This window comes from Phaenicophaeus curvirostris, chromosome 2 (assembly GCF_032191515.1).
Source record: "Phaenicophaeus curvirostris isolate KB17595 chromosome 2, BPBGC_Pcur_1.0, whole genome shotgun sequence".
Lineage (NCBI taxonomy): Eukaryota > Metazoa > Chordata > Aves > Cuculiformes > Cuculidae > Phaenicophaeus > Phaenicophaeus curvirostris.
The window spans coordinates 109,380,433-109,396,691 of record NC_091393.1 but is presented as its reverse complement, the minus strand read 5'-3'; the positions used below and the strand labels follow the sequence as shown (position 1 = coordinate 109,396,691).

Sequence of the window (16,259 nt, the reverse complement as noted above, 5' to 3'; positions counted from 1 at the left end):
AGTGAGCATAAATCATTCATAGTCTGTATTTCACAGCTCTGCTCATTAGAAAGATAGGTATTGGTTCTGGGACCAAACCTAAAACATCACAAAGTGTTTGAGAATGCACGATTCCTAGCTATTTCTATCTATCCAACACAAGTTGGAGGTGTTAAAGGCCATGCTGGTTGGGGCTTTGAGCAACCAGATCCAGTGAGAGGTGTCCCTGCCCATGGCAGGGCAGTTGGAACTGGATGGGCTTCAAGGTCCCTTCCAACCCAAACCAGTCTATGAATCTATGATATCACATAGTAGGGGATGCACATATGAAGGAAGCAGTTTGCATGTGAAGTCCCATACTGTTCTGATCACAAGACAAAGCCTTCCCCAAAGCAGTGACTAAACTCTAAGAGTCAACTGAAGTAGTGGCTTGTTCACTCTTTCATAACTACACTGATGCTTTGGAGATTTCGGACTGAGCCCAGGTGTTTTCTGCAATGCATTGAGCCTTGTAAAGATGCAGGAAAATGAATACAAGGTCAAAGATCACCCCATAAGGATCTCTCCTATTATGGGTCCTTAGTAATGTAGGGAAATAATTGATCCCATTTCTCCCTCAGGATGAATAATTAGGGCTAAGAAAGGTAAGTAATGCTACTGGTTGGTATACATTACTGAACTCTGCGCTGACTATTCCTGTCCTGTTTCCCTACAGAACAAGTAGGAGTCTGAGGGGAGACCTCATTGCTCTCTGTAACTACCTGAAACGAGGTTGTAGAGAGGAGGGTGCTGGCCTCTTCTCCCAAGTGACAGGGGACAGGACAAGAGGGAATGGCCTCAAGCTCCACCAGAGGAGGTTTAGGCTGGACATTAGGAAAAAAATATTCACAGAAAGGGTCATTGGGCACTGGAACAGGCTGCCCAGGGAGGTGGTTCAGTCACCTTCCCTGGAGGTGTTTAAGGCACGGGTGGACGAGGTGCTAAGGGGAATGGTTTAGTGTTTGATAGGAATGGTTGGACTCGATGATCCGGTGGGTCTCTTCCAACCTGGTTATTTCTACATGGAATATTTGTTTCTACAGGACTATTTTTTCTCTTTGAAAGTTGTCTCTCGCTAAAAATGCCAAGAGCAGCAGATGCCACATTATCTGTCTTTAAGACTGCCAAAATTTCTATCCATCTCACTTCTGCTGGTCCCACCAGGAGAGGTTATGAACTTAGTTTCTTACTTAAACCTTGGTGAAGTCCCAAGTTTGAGAAGGATTTAACTCTAATTTGCAGAAGAAGAACTGTTCATATGCTAAGAACTGTAAGACTTTTGCCTTGCTCTAGATTTCCCTGCCTTTAAATTCAATGATTTCACTCCATTTGACCCAGTTTGGAGATCTCTGTGTTTTGGAATGTTTCAATAGCTACAGAAGTCCCTAGATAATAGCTAACAAATAAAATACCAGCCCAGTGTAAGTGGAAAATATAAGCGGTGTATCTCAAATGGTTAGTGAAACTCAGCAGAAATCAGAGCACTGTACAAGCTCAGGAAAGGCTGGAACAGCAATTGTGACATGCAGAATGGCAATTTGTCCACCTGCAGCTTAATAACTTCACATAAAATCAGTAAGTCATCCCAGGTCCTTTCTTTCAGGATAAGTTTCCTCTAACAGCTTTCAGAACTTGCCTTGGTAATTTTTCAGCAGGCTCCAGGGAGACCTTAGAGAAGCTTTCCTCTACTGAAAGGGCTACAAGAAAGCTGGGGAGGGGCTCTTCATCAGGGAGTGCAGGGATGGGATGAGGGGGACCAGATTTAAGCTAAAAGAGGAGAGACTGAGATGAGGTGTTAGGAAGAGATGTTTTCCTGTGAGGGTAGTAAGGTACTGTTACAGGTTGCCCAGAGAAGTGGTGGCTGCCCCATCCCTGGAGGTGTTCAAGGCCAGGTTGGATGAGGCTTTGAGCAACCTAATCCAGTGGAAGGTGTCCTTGCTCATGGCAGGGGTGCTGGAACTGGATGGGCTTCAAGTTCCCTTCCAACCCAAACCATTCTAGGATTCTATGCTTCTACTAACTGAAAAGGCTTTATCATTTCCTCTACAACATGAAGCTGAAAAAAACATAAACTGTTATTTATTATTATTATCATCATCATCATTTAGAGTAGGAGAGGGAAACATGGAGCAACACATGTTGCCTTACTATAGGAAATTAAACACAAACAAAATATGTTGACTAAGTTTTGCATGCTAATAAATTTGTTATGGCTTCATCCAATTACGGCACATTTAGCAGTTTGTATACCACAATGAAATCAGCAATTATAATTTCTGTGACTTTATGTTCCAGACAAGTTGATGGGATTGCTGATTAGCAGCTCCTAATCTGGTCTATGGTTTTATGTCCAATATGAAATTTGTCACAAATTGCATCTTTCCATCTATTAGTTAGAAGACAGGTGCACGGAAAGCAAAGCCAGCCACCACAAACTACAACATATTTATCCTAGCAAAAAAGAAGCCCTATTTTAAGCATAAGTCTTGCTTACCAGTAAAATCTAGCTAATTAGTAGCTTCTATGCTATCTAGATTTACCATACTCAAACTGTTGAGTAGGATCTCATTTGGAGCTGAGAACTTTGGGTAGAAATATGTATATCACAGGCCATAAACATGTAGCTATGATCTTGTCAATTAAACTAAAAGGGCTCTGTCCATCCTTTAAATGTATTCTCACTAGAAAGTTGTTGACTTGAGAGCTCTGAGCGTGCTGCATCTTCTCTTGTGTGGGTGTGGATCCTTTTGCTGACCGACCCTTGGGTAGCAAGAGAAGAAATGTGATGGGATCTCAGGTTATAGCCTCTAAAGTGAAAATACAGTAGTAAAATTGTCCTAATCATCAATTATTCTGCCTCTTAGAAGTATCTGTTTTGAAACAAGTTTTACCAGCACCAGAGAGGATGTGGAAGAGTGGCCGTGGAGAAATAATTCTGGTTTGTCGTAAGGATTAAGGGGAAAAAGCTGAACTGGGTTGTGGGAAGAATTTAAAGGGAAGGAGATATCCTTTTTCATCTTCTATCCCAACTGAAAAGAAAAAAAAATTTAATCTGTCCCTATCAACAATATTATAGTTCTCTCCGTAAGTTTCAGCCTGTTGTTAGGAGTAGCTTAAATCCACATGGAAACTGCAGATTTATTGAGAGGGAGCATTGTGTACAGAACTAATAATGGAGAAAGTTTATTCATAAGACTGCGTGACTGGGACTAAAACAGAGAGGCAGACGTGCTGGAAGTTATGACTTCAGTCCCCCCTTTGGTTTGTGTTTCAAACATGAGAAAAGGACAAGGCCAATGTGAAGAGAGGAAAATTAATAGCTTTAAGACTTGAGAGTGGGAGGACAAGTGACATTTTGATGTGAAGAATGACAGATAAAATGATCCAGACAATTGGGATTATGGAGAACATAATTCCTGTGCCAATCCATACTATTTTAAAAAGCAATAGCAGTTGGGATCGAAGAAATGAAACAGTAAAACCATTCTCAAACATACAAAAATGAGAAGTGGAGCTGGATGATGAATGATAAGCTAAAATAGGAAAGCTAAACACCAGCATGAGAAGTTAATAGCAAGTATTTTCAGGTAGATTAACAGTCACCTTCCCCTTCTGGAGCTCAGTTTGGACAGAAATGATAACCTGTCAGAAAGTTTCATTTCACCCCTCCTGTTCCTGCACCCACCAGCTGAGTGACTGCTCAGTTCTAGGACTACCGAGCATTGCAGCCTCAGATCACAAGTTCAAAACAACCCCCAAGAAGAATTACACTGAAATTTCATCAGCTTTCAGCAAACAGTAAGGCTAAGGTAATAGAAATACGTTTCTAACACGACTACTGCACTCTACGAAATCTTTTAGTGGTAGGTAATGAATGTATTGTTGTATTGACTCACACAGGGCAAGACACAGGCTTGTTAAACTCAAGAACCTGAAAATAAGAAGAAAAGGGCAGAAAAGCAAAATCCTGGAAATAAATTTTCAACAAATGAATTCTCATCACAGTTCCCAAATATCTTGCACATAACGTCTGGGATTTCTGCAGGTGAAATGACCTCCTGAGAGGTCTAAAATGGGTGTTATCCTGTTGCTGCTCAGCTTCAAGAATGGTCATTCCACTTCATGGCATTTTGAGAAACACTCTGAGATCCTTTTATTGCAAAGCAAAAGAAACTAATCCCCAAATATTCTCAACAGATCTATAAATATCTTCATAGAATATTAAGTTTGGTAAAGAACTCTAAGATCATCCAGTCCAACTAACACCACCGCACCCACTAAGCTATGCCCTGAAGTGATCTTGGTTCCTGGAAGAGCTCAGATGCCACCCTGCAGGTCCATCAGACACTGAAACAAGTCATTAATATCATTGCCTTTATCTAAATTTAAATAAACAATTATCGCATGTGGTTATTATGCTGCATGGCTTCAAAAGGGAACCACACATCTGCATTTGAAGCACAATCTGATTTGTCTAAAGGCTATGCAGACAAATCCCCCACCTCAGATTTGAGTGCTCTGCTAAGATGTTTCTCAGTTCTCATTTGCATTAAGATAACAGCCTCAAATTTCACTGAATTCTAATTGAAGTAAAAAAGTTACTACACAAAAAATTGGTCTTAATAATTGAGTCCAACTGTTGTCCCTGCATAGGACAACCACCAAATTCACACTGTGTACCTGAGGGCATTGTCCTAACATCCAACCTAACCCCTCCCTGGCACATCTTCCTGCCATCCCCTAGGTCCTATCATTGGTTGCCAGAGAGAAGAGATCAGTGCCTGCTCCTCTTTCTTCTCTTGTAAGGAAACACTAAACTGCAATGAGGCCTCCCCTCAGTCTCCTCTTCTCCAGGCTGAATAGACAAAGTGATTTTAGCTTCTCCTCATACGGCTTCCCCTCTAAACCCTTCACTAATTTTGTGGCCTCCTCTGGACACTCTCCAGTAGCAGTAGCTTTATATCCCTTTTATTCTGTGGCACCCAAAACTGCACATAGTATTCCAGGTGGGGCTGCACAGTGAGAAGCAGAGCAGAAGACTTCAAATTACCTAAAACAACTGTCAGTAACCGTGCTACCAAACATCACAGAATTCAAGTGAATATGAAAACTGAGATAGATATAGTACCACCAAATGTTCACTCAGAAAAGGTAAAAGTTGAGCCAAGCCAACAAAGAAAGCAGGAGTTCATCAGGCATCTGTGCTTTTTTAAAGGTTATAGAGTAACATAACTCTTCAGATTGTTGTTATGAAGTTTTGCATTCCTTTCACATCTGTGATAAACATTAGGAGTTTTAGAGAAGGTATGCAGTATTGATTGAATATGAAAGTGACTAGGAAATTATATCAAGGAGAAAAAATTGTACCAGATTTCTGCTATTCAGGGGAAATAGGAAAGTCAAGGTCAGAACAAATACAATTTTTTTTGTTCCATGGAAAATACTAGAATGCCAAAATCTGTCATTCTGAATCAGAACTGAAACATACACTCTGAATGCTGTTGGCTTAGAATAAAAGCCATAAAACAATTAGAAATTTGAGACTATTTTATTTTATGGCTTCAGATTTTTACCATCTATACAGTATTTCATGCTTTAGAAAGGAATTAAAAATGATCCCTGCTTCTACTGCTGAGATAAAAAGACATGGAAATATGGTACTTGTATCTTATTTGGGGGAAATGCTTAAGGCACAAGCAATTTCAACATCTTTCTCCTAAATGAAGTAGTCCCTTCTTTATCATGCCAAAACAGTTGCAGGGACTCCAGAATGCCTTTCACAGTGCAGCCTCAGATCCTTGGTCAAGCTGTAACCTTCACAGAATCACAAAATGGTTAGGGTTGGAATGGACCTCAAAGCCCATCTAGTTCTAATCTCCCCACCATGGACAGGGATGTCTTCCACTGGATCAGGTTACCCAAAGCCCCATCTAACTTGATCTTCCTCAAAACATGATTATCAATATGCTCTCACTGATTGTCTTTGGAAAGCATACAGCAAGCTCTCCCTCTCCTCTAACACTGCCATATGTAGAAAGGCCCCAGTTCAGCCTCTCCCAACAATATGACTATCCCACTGGATGGGACTCTGAGGGATGGGAGCATGCAAATAGAAAATAAAAGAAAGTAATAAAAAAGTTGACTAACCTAACCCACCTGAGCTCGGCTCACAGGGATCGATGTCCTCATCATCGCTAGGACATTCAGCCGAGGCCACCAGGATGTCATCTGTGGTCTGCAAAGAAAACAATTATCAAATGAATATATTTTAATCTACTGAACATGTTGCAAGATTCTACTGGTGTTTCTTTTATTTCTTGGATTTATGCAAGGCCCAGATCATTTCAGACTTAAAATGTAATGGCATGGTGACACTCTCCAACTCCAGATTAATGGCACTTTGCTTTTCAATTTGCACTTGTCAGTGTTTAGAAGAACTGTGTTAGGTATCCAGTGCAGGCACTTAAATATTTTAATATTCTTTTTGTAATGAAAACACAAACTAGAAGGCAGAATACATACATTGGTTTTCCTTCTTTATCTCCAAAACCTATTCTATGATATTGCTGAAAGCACTGAGAGCATTAAAAAACTCAAGTCAAAATATTGAACTGCCTGCAGCTGTTAAAACTATCAGAAATGTAGTGATGCTTCAATTGCACTTGCTTCCTTAGATGTAAAGCCAAAAAAAAAAAAAATATAGAGAAAGAAGCAAACATACAGCTATTGAAAACTATGAAATTAAAAGAAAGTAAAGTAAAGAAAACAATAAAAAATATATGCAGTGTTAGATAATACCATCCTGTTTCTTAAATAAGTGAAAACACCATATCTTCATGCGCTGCCCGAGGACTGTGATTAAGTCCAAGGGGCTCTAGAAATATCTGTCCAAAATGAGATTGAACAGTTACCATAGGATCATAGAGTGCCAAGTAGAGTTGCTCAGTGTCAACAAGGCCCACAGCATTGAGTCCTTCTTCCCTGTAAAATGTCTCCACAAGGTAGGAAGAGACATCAAGGATTATCTGGTCCAACCTTTTTAGGTAATATATAGTTTAAAAGAGATGGCCCAGCACCCTGTAAAGCTGAGCATTGAAAGAGTCCAGTGCAGAGGAATCTACCGCTTCCCTGGGGAGAATATTCCAATGTTTAATTGTTCTCAAGGGGAAAAACTTCCTTCTAGAATCCAACTGGAATCTCCCTAGGAATGACTTATAGCCATTACCCATGTGTTCTTTGTAGAAAGCAATCATATCAAATCAAGACAAAGGAGACAAACCAAGGGATGTAAGATACGACATGCTATAAAAGGAAGAAACAGGTGATTCCTATCTCCCTCTTCTTACAGTGCAAGAACAAAGAAGTATTCAATGAAACAGAGGCAATCAATCTGAGCCTGATAAAATGAAATCCCTTCTGTTCCAGCTACCTCGGAGAACAGTCATTTAAAAATGTAATAAGAACATCCACAGTTATTAGGGGAAATAATAGCAGGGAAATATAAACTGTCACGCTCCTAGTCATTCCTCAAGCAATTACTAATGAGGTTAGGAAGAAGCAATTCATATGGGTGAGACGTTTCAGAGCTGTCCATTTCAAGCTTCTGCTCCCCTCACTGAAGGAAACAGACAGAGAGAATGACAAGACGACATGGTACTGCAACAAGTGGTTGAGGATAGAGAAGGGAAAAAGGCATTCTTGTATCCCTGTATGGTATACGGGTTGACAAAGAGATATGACCCATTCCGGCAATGTGAAATACTATTTTTCGGGGGTTCTTTTGCATGAGTCTAGGAGAGGGACATGATAATACGTTAAAGTTTTACATCAGGTTAAGTCTGAACATGTAATAATTTACTTTAACCAATGTTGTTTATCATTAGTATCCTAACTGAAGTTTTAAAGCAAAGTGTATTACAGTAATAGGCTTTTCTTTGTCTTGCTTCAAGAATATTAATGAACGTATGCTTTCAGTGGTTCTAAGAAGGAGGAAAGTGATATAGGAATACAATCATTAATTTATGAGGCATCACAAAGAAAAGCCTATTATAAAAAATGTTCTGTTTTGCAGGTAGAAGACTGAGGCATAAGACAACAAAATAACTCGCTGAGGGTAATTAAAAAGGCTATAGACAACAGCTATGTTATGTCAATGCTGCAATCACAAAAATCATCTTTCTTTATAGCTGTGAAAATTCATAGCTAGGGGCACCTGTACATCTGTAAGGCTGCCAAAATGAGCTGGCAGATTTGCAACAAGAATCAAAAAAAAAAAAGAAAAAAAAGAAAAAAAAAGTGTATCTAGTTTTTCATTCTTTCTGCCACGTAGAAAATCAGATTTCTAAAAAAAGACAGCTCAAAATATCTTCTTGAATGTCTAGTGCCCATTTCTTTTCCTCAAAATACAAACATTTAAGCTTGAAAATCAGTATCTCTGTCCCTTTCTAGAAAGGCATCTATTTTTTCCTTAATGCATAAAGAAACAATAAACAAGCAGGCAACCAATGAAGATGCCCACATGAAAAATGAACTCAGTACCACAAAAGCTATAAATAATAATTTTAAAAAACTACCAATAAGAATATAAAAAATTATAATGTATCTCCCAAATAGTTTCAGTTTGGTCAGTGAAACCATAGCATCATTGTTTTCCTTCCACTCACAGCACCAGAACAGATGCTGTGCCTTTCTGACCTGTAACCAGAACACTGCACATTTACCACTGATGATTGGGGAATATTACAGAAATACTATGAAACTGGGAGCATCTCATGCATACATGATAGACATTGCAAGCATTGATGGCCTCAGGTTGCACCAGGAGATCTTTATATTGGATATTAGGAAAGAATCCTTTATTGGAAGAGCAGTGAAGCCCTGGCAGAGGCCCTCTCACTCCAGAAAGTGGTGAAGTCACCATCACTGGAGGGGTTCAAAAAATGCGTAGATGTGGTACTTCAGGACACAGTGGGGTTGGGCTGATGGTTGGACTGGATGATCTTAAAGGTCTTTACCAACCTTAATGATTCTATGATTCTGTTCTCTGGGGGATCTACTGGTCTAACTAGAACTTTGTTTAAAGGTGTTTTGGTACATGTGACCGACTGCCCAGGCTGCCCAGGGAGGGCGTTGGGTCACCTTCCCTGGAGGGGTTTACGGGACAGGTGGATGAGGCGCTGAGGGACATGGTTTAGTGATTGATAGGAATGGTTGGACTCAATGATCTGGTGGGTCTTTTCCAACCTGGTGATTCTATGATTCTATGCAGGATGAGCAACTCCAGTAAACTAAGGTACAACAATCAGATAGACTTATTGCAGTGCCTCTGATTATTCTTGATACAGGATTGCATGCTCAGAGTTAAAGTAACTCTCTTCTTTGTACAGCTTGCACTGCATTCAAAATTACCAGAAAATAACTATGGAAAAATCATACACTTAAAGTATCTTAATGTATGAGAGAGAATTTTCTCAGTTACTTAAAGAGGGAGTGTCACAGCTGTCTTTATAAAGTGACACTAATTCCAGTCTATGGAAAGAGGATTCACACTGCTACAAGAACAAAGGGATGTTCTTCACTGATACAAGTGCATGGATATTATGCATATAGAAATGAATAGTACCTTAAATAAATGGGAATATCGCACGTCAAGAAAGACTCATTAATGTTTCAGAGTATTAGAAGAAATAATGCATGTTTCAATGTCAATACTAGATATAAAACTAATTTTGTTGCAAGCAACAGATCAAGTACCAGTATTCAAATAAGAAGGAAATGGTGAATGATGTGAAAAAAGTTTTCTTCAGAAAATGCGTCAGAAATAATTCCAGTTTAAGTATCAATTAAAATGTATCATAGCCTCCCCCTCTTCACAACCCCAAATACCTATTTTCCTGCTACTTATACGTATTTTTATCAGAAGAAAAGCAAAGGAGCTGTGAAAGGCAAGAGAATGCAGTGGCTGAGAAAAAAATTAAAGCCATTGGGCTGCTGAACACAATTTAAAATGGTATTAGAATTAGCTAAAACACTAGAGAATATAAAGAATACGTAAATTAAAGAAATACTATGGGCCAGCTACCAGAGTTCTTTCTTCAGGAGAGCTTTGATGGATGGGAATTTACCTGAACGGAGCCCAGAATTTAGACCTAGGGCTCTCAGGAAGCCATGGGGTACAGACAAATAATGCAAGATAAGGCAATATATTTTACTTACCACATATAATCTTTTTGTCGAGCTTTTTAATTTGGATGGGAAGATTTAAACTATATCAGTTCTCCTAAGTGAATTGCAATTGTTGCTAGCACTATGGCTAATTTACAGGAAACTGCTTCAAGCATCCTCATTAATCAAGGATTTAAAAGTCAGTGGAAAATCCCTTATTTACAGTGAGTGCCTAATAGGATAACATCCAATTGGTATCATCATAATACGTGATCGGATTAGAATGTCTCTTGGGCAAGTTGTTCAAATTCATTTAAGAAGTGATACTCCAGTTGTAAGAGATGAAAAAAAATATCCAAATAGCAGGTGCACAACCTGGAAGGCCAGGCAGAATTCTTTTTGACGGTATCTTTTTTTCTTTGTTTCAGAGCTCAGCAGATTCATTCTGCAGATGTGATTGTCCAATTTGAAATACAGTCCACTGTCAAAGAATCATAGAATAATTTGGTTGGAAAAGAACTTTGAGATCATTCAGTCCAACCATACCTGTCCACTACTAAACCATGTCCCTGAGCACCTCATCTACCCGTCTTTTAAATACCTCCAGGGATGGTGACTCAACCAGTTTCCTGGGCAGCCGCTGTCAGTGCCTGATAACTCTTTCGGTGAATAAATTTTTCTTGATCTCTAATCTGAATCTCCCCTGGTGCAACTTGAGGCCATTTCCTCTTGTCTTATGACCTGTCACTTGGGAGAAAAAACCAACACTCATCTCGCCACAACCCAATTTCAGGTAGTTGTAGAGAGTGATTAGGTCTCCCCTCAGCCTTCTTTCCTCTAGGCTAAACAATCACAGTTCCCTCAGCTGCTCACATAACCCTTGTGCTCCAGCTCCTTCCTCAGCTTTTTTTCCCTTCTCTGGACGTGCTCCAGCCCCTCAATGTCCTGTAGTGAGGGGCCCAAAACCGAACATAAGATTCAAGGTGTGGCCTCACTGTAATGCGTAGCTTCTTAAGAAGCTGGACATCCATTCACATTTCATAAAAAAGATGACAGGAAAATCTTACAATTAATGTGCCAATATAAAAAAAATGGACAAAACCCCACATCATATTTTGTAAAGGTAGAAGGTAGGTGTAATGTTATTTCTGACAACTATTTACAGGTGCAACCACTCCAGGAATAGGTCTTGCTTACATCAGTCAGGTCTGCTTGCAGAAATAAGGACTTCAGGATTTGTCTCTTAGCCAAGAGAAAGTTTAAAATATCACTGATCTGCTACCCTTCCTGAGGAAGGAAATGGTGACTATTTCAAGAAAGCTCCTGGCTAGATCAAAAATGATGCTCTTGTCATGGCTTAAATCCAGTGACAGCCTGTAGCTATGGATAAATGTCAAGCTACCTCAAAGGTTACTATCCTGGGTTCAGAATCGGTAGCAGCAGTGATAGTTGTGTCCTTCTAATATATTTTTTAAAAAAAATAATGAATAAACAATACTGCAAAGCAATGTTTTTTAATTATTATTCAGTCTTTGCATGATTGGGGATTAATAGACACCATCTTATTCAGTTTTTACATACGAAGCCTGTTATACCTAAGGGTACCAGAGAAATATGATCTAAAATTAAATCACCAATCTGAATTGTGCATTCATTAACAGCATAATGGATCCTGTGTATTTTCTCCTGTAGCATTCCACCCGCTCTCCTTTAAATCACTGCACCCTACAGCTACTTTGAATACAGTTTATTCCTTACTTGCTCAATAATACACTTTATCCCATGAGAACTGCAAGCAAATCCAAATTACACAACATTTAAAAACTTAAATTATTATATGAATTATAAACAGTGTAACAGCTTGTGACTACTGTTTAAATTATTCTAGATGAGAAGTTCAACCATGTAATCAAAACTATTTCATTTATTTGTACAGCTTTGGTGCTTAATGATACCAGCCAGGCACATTGTGGTTGGTGCTAAAGGCAGCTGGAAGGAAAAGGCTCTTCTCTGAGGAGCTTACCATTTGATCTGGGACCAGACCATAGAAACATAGAATCATTAAGGTTGGAAAAGACCTTTAAGATCATCAAGTCCAACTGTCAGCCCAACCCTATCATGCCTACTAAACCATTTCCCAAAGTGCCAAGTCCACATGTATTTCGAATGCCTCCAGGGATGGTGACTCCACCACTTCCCTGGGCAGCTATCCTGCAATGCTTCACCCCTCTTTCAGTAAAGGCATCTTTCCTAATATCCAGTCTAAACCTCCCCTGGTGCAACCTGAGGCCATTTATTCTCATCCTAGATGCAACCTGAGTGTGAGCAGAGGATGAGAAGGGTCAGGTGAAGGTGATACTGAGCAGCACTAGTGGTTATGCAGGCTCTAATCTAGATTTTCCAAAACAATGCTCCAAGACAGCAGGATAGAAAGTCAGGAAGAAAGGAGGCAGAGAAAAGCCAGGCAGGAGCCTGTGACTGGCCAAGGAGATGCTGGGAACAGATGGTGACTGGAGAGAGAGCATTGCAGAGGCTTCAAGCCTCTCTGAGGAAACTCGGCATATTTTAAACCCTGTTCAGTGAGCATAGAGGTGAGGGCAGCCATGGAGGCACAGAAAGAGGCAGGCAGCACTAACAGCTTGATGGTTAAAGTATGGAAAGATAGAGCGTGGTTGCGTTGGGAGGGGAAGTAACAAAGAAAGTGAGAAGTTAATGGTAAGGTCACGGGAGCAAAGGGGGTGAGGAGGTAAGAGAGGATGGCCGGGATACAAGGGAATTCATACCAATAGACCTGATTACGTAAAGATTAATGGGTAAGAATTTAATGACTGCTAACAAATGACTGTCTGAAAACATACTTTCTGATGTAAGACTAGAAAATTAAACCCCTAACTCTCCCTTTGCCCTTGTCTGAAATGCTTTGTTATCGTCTCGGCTTACATTACCTCGTTTCAACTATGGAAAAAAAAAAAAAGCTCATTAAAATAATTGCCATTTAGTTCAGAATCTGCTACAAGTGATATTTAAACTCATAGTTCTGCTTCAGCTTAGCAGAATGGTTTATAACTAGAGCCATGGTACAAACAAAGGCTTTGGAAAACCAATAGATAGACATTACTGTCTTCTGCATTAGCTGTGGCAAACTCTCCTTTCACAACAGGGTTCATACAACATTCAAGGAGGGAGCTCAAAACAGTCATTTTGTACTTTGCACTGGCAACACGAACTTCTAAGGCAGTGAGTGATTTCCCTAAAATCCAATCCTTTGCACCAGTGGGTCGAGGGAAGGGATTCTCCCCCTCTACCCTGCTCTCATGAGACCTCACCTGGAGCCCTGAGTTCACTTCCATTGTCTTCAGCACAAGAAGGACATGAAGCTGTTGGAGAGAGTATAATGGAGTCTATGAAGATGATCCAAGGGCTGGAGCGCCTTGCATATGAGCACAGGCTGAGAGAGTAGGTGTTGTTGAGCCTGGAGTAGAGAAGGCCCCAGGTAAATCTTACAGCAGCCTTCCAGTGCTTAAAGGGCCTACAGGAAAACAGGGAAGGGGCTCTCTGGATGATCTTTAACATCCCTTCTGACACAAACCATTCTGTGATTCTATGATTCTATTAAATATTCCTTCTTTCCCCTACTTTTCTCTTAAATAGATCAATAAAGCAACATGTACTAAGAGGAGTGCTGGCAGAAACCTACAGGGCGTGGAAAATCACAACAGAGTATGTGGAAAATATCAAATTTCATTTTGGGGGATGGGATTAACTGCATAATTTTCTAGCCAAGATTAGGTAATTTCAATATAATTTTTTGTTTATGAAGCATATCGTGATGACTGGTTCTTGAGACAGTTGTAGAAAGCAACTCAAAGACCTGACATTAATCAGTTGTACTCTCCAGCTTGCTTCTCCCCGGTGTTAATAACCTCCCATCGCATCAGTTTGATGAGAAAGATGCTACAGCGATCTAGCAGTAATATCAGGTCTGGATGACATGCCATTTGGACAACTACCTCTAAATTTGTATTTAAACTGCTATAGGTCAAACAACTACATGGGCATCAATTATGGCTTGTCCACTCACATATAAAAAGTATCTTCTCGGTACCATTCTACCGGAAAATGTTATTTCTGGACATGGATATTAAAATGCTAATACTTCAAGCACATACACAATATTTATTATATCTTAAGTGCTGACATATTATTACCCTATAATGTGAAAATACACTAGCTGAAAATTGAAACACTTTCTCAAAAGTGGCTCTCATCTAATTAATAACATCTTATTATTTCTTGAAGCGGTCAGTGTTTGACATGGGGAGGAAGCAAAATACTTGATTAGCAAGTTCCTGTCAAAAAAAGAAATGTCTAGGATGTAATACCCAAACACAACATGGCCTTGCAGTTAATGAGTGTTGTAGAAATTAAACTCTCAGGCAAAAAACTGAAGACAATGTCTCAGAAGCCCTGCCAGCCACCTCAACCTCCATCCCTGATTCTCAGTGGTGATGGGAACACGGCTGCCTCACACAGAAAAGCAGAGTAACCTTTCTGGCCTCCACTTCTCTACATAAAGCAAAGAAAGTCTGTATTTCCATGTAATAAGCCTAAAATTCACAGCACTATTTCCCTGCAGAACAGCATTTGTATCACTTCTCCAGCTCCCCTTCTCCACCCAAACATCTAAATTCTTATGGGCAAAATTCCCACAAAGAGCAGAAATCTATTTAAGAAAAGCGTGTATAGCAAAACAATGTCAACAAATCTGCGTTGGTGTCCTTTAAGCTCTGAATTTGAAGTTAATTGCTTTGGTCAATGTCTTACAGCCATTTATCCCATCTGGCAAAAAGCAGCAGCAGAACTCAGAAAACCCACCTACAGCACCAGCTTTTTACCTGGCCGGCCAGCCAGCCAGGCAGTACTTTACATTAATGTTCAAAAATAAAAGTATTACTAATTAAAATTAAGGAAATAATACAATTTTTCCTATAAGGTCATGTCCTTTACCTGCTGAAACATATGAATGATGTTAATTTCACAGATGTAGACTAAAACAATTTGTTACATTCATTTTATTTATGAATATTACTTTTCTCATCCCCTTACGAAACTTTTGGGGAGCTGCTGTCTGGAAAATTAACTCCCTGTTTTTCCTTCTTGTTTTTCCTCCCTGTTGGGAAGCAAATGAAAACACACACATCACCATCAATATATTTTTCACTGATGACTCTTGCCATACTTAAAGGATTTGCAAGGATATATTCAACCCTGCAGTCACTACATGGCTATACTGGGCTTCTCTTCTTGAGACAACCTCATCCTGTACAGGTTGTGGTTCTTGGAAGCAGAGGAAGTAGTGACCACACAATGACAGTGTATCAAGTAGAATCACCATTCCTCAGTTTTCAGCGAGACAAGCGTTTACTTTTTTTGGAGTAATTGCTTTGTTACTTGATCCAAGTCTTAAGTTATGGTACAGGGCTTGGTATTTCTAAAGGGAATAACTGATGTTTACCATGACTATCAGATTAATGATTCAAAACAGCATTGCTGCAAGAAAGGGTGAACTGTCCACTGTTTGCACCTAGGTCAACTCATTCCATAAAAACCCAATGGCATGTTTTGCATGAGGAGTCATATCAGCATTGTGCACATTTTGCACTGATAAAGACCTACATTTTTTTTGCGGCGCTAGAGGAATGGATAAGCATTTGACTTTTTCCCTGAAAATGGTACGACACGGCCTTGCTAGTGGTTGATGTAGAACTACAGCTAGAATAAAGAGACCAAGGTGTTTCTATCCCTTCTATTGAAGACATTAGGGAGGGGTAGATGGCTGGAATAGCAAACATATGAGCCCTGTACCATGCCCACATCACTCCCTCTGCTCCATCCAGCCCTCTCCCTCTTCTGCAACGGGGCTTATGGCAATGGGAGCTCATATCCCTGCTCCTGGAGACTGCTGGTCTGCCTCCAGAGCCCCGAGCCATCCATGTGGGGTTGCAGGCAGAACAACCCAATGGTTTCTCATGCTGGATAAAAACACAGGTGAAGAGACAAGGCACAAACCTGAATCC

At 39.9% G+C, this 16,259-nt stretch overlaps 1 protein-coding gene across 31 annotated transcripts in view; it reads right to left on the bottom strand.

Annotated features, from left to right (window-relative positions):
* Positions 1 to 16,259, bottom strand: part of NRXN1 (neurexin 1) — a 790,728-nt gene that overhangs the window by 18,452 nt on the left and 756,017 nt on the right. For 22 of the 31 annotated variants that reach the window (XM_069850390.1, XM_069850405.1, XM_069850395.1 and 19 more), the window contains one exon: positions 6,166 to 6,253. In XM_069850390.1, coding sequence (XP_069706491.1) covers positions 6,166 to 6,253 — 88 coding nt within the window. The remainder of the gene's footprint in view (positions 1 to 6,165; positions 6,254 to 16,259) is intronic. The other 9 variants (XM_069850392.1, XM_069850407.1, XM_069850422.1 and 6 more) reach the window with 1 other exon arrangement.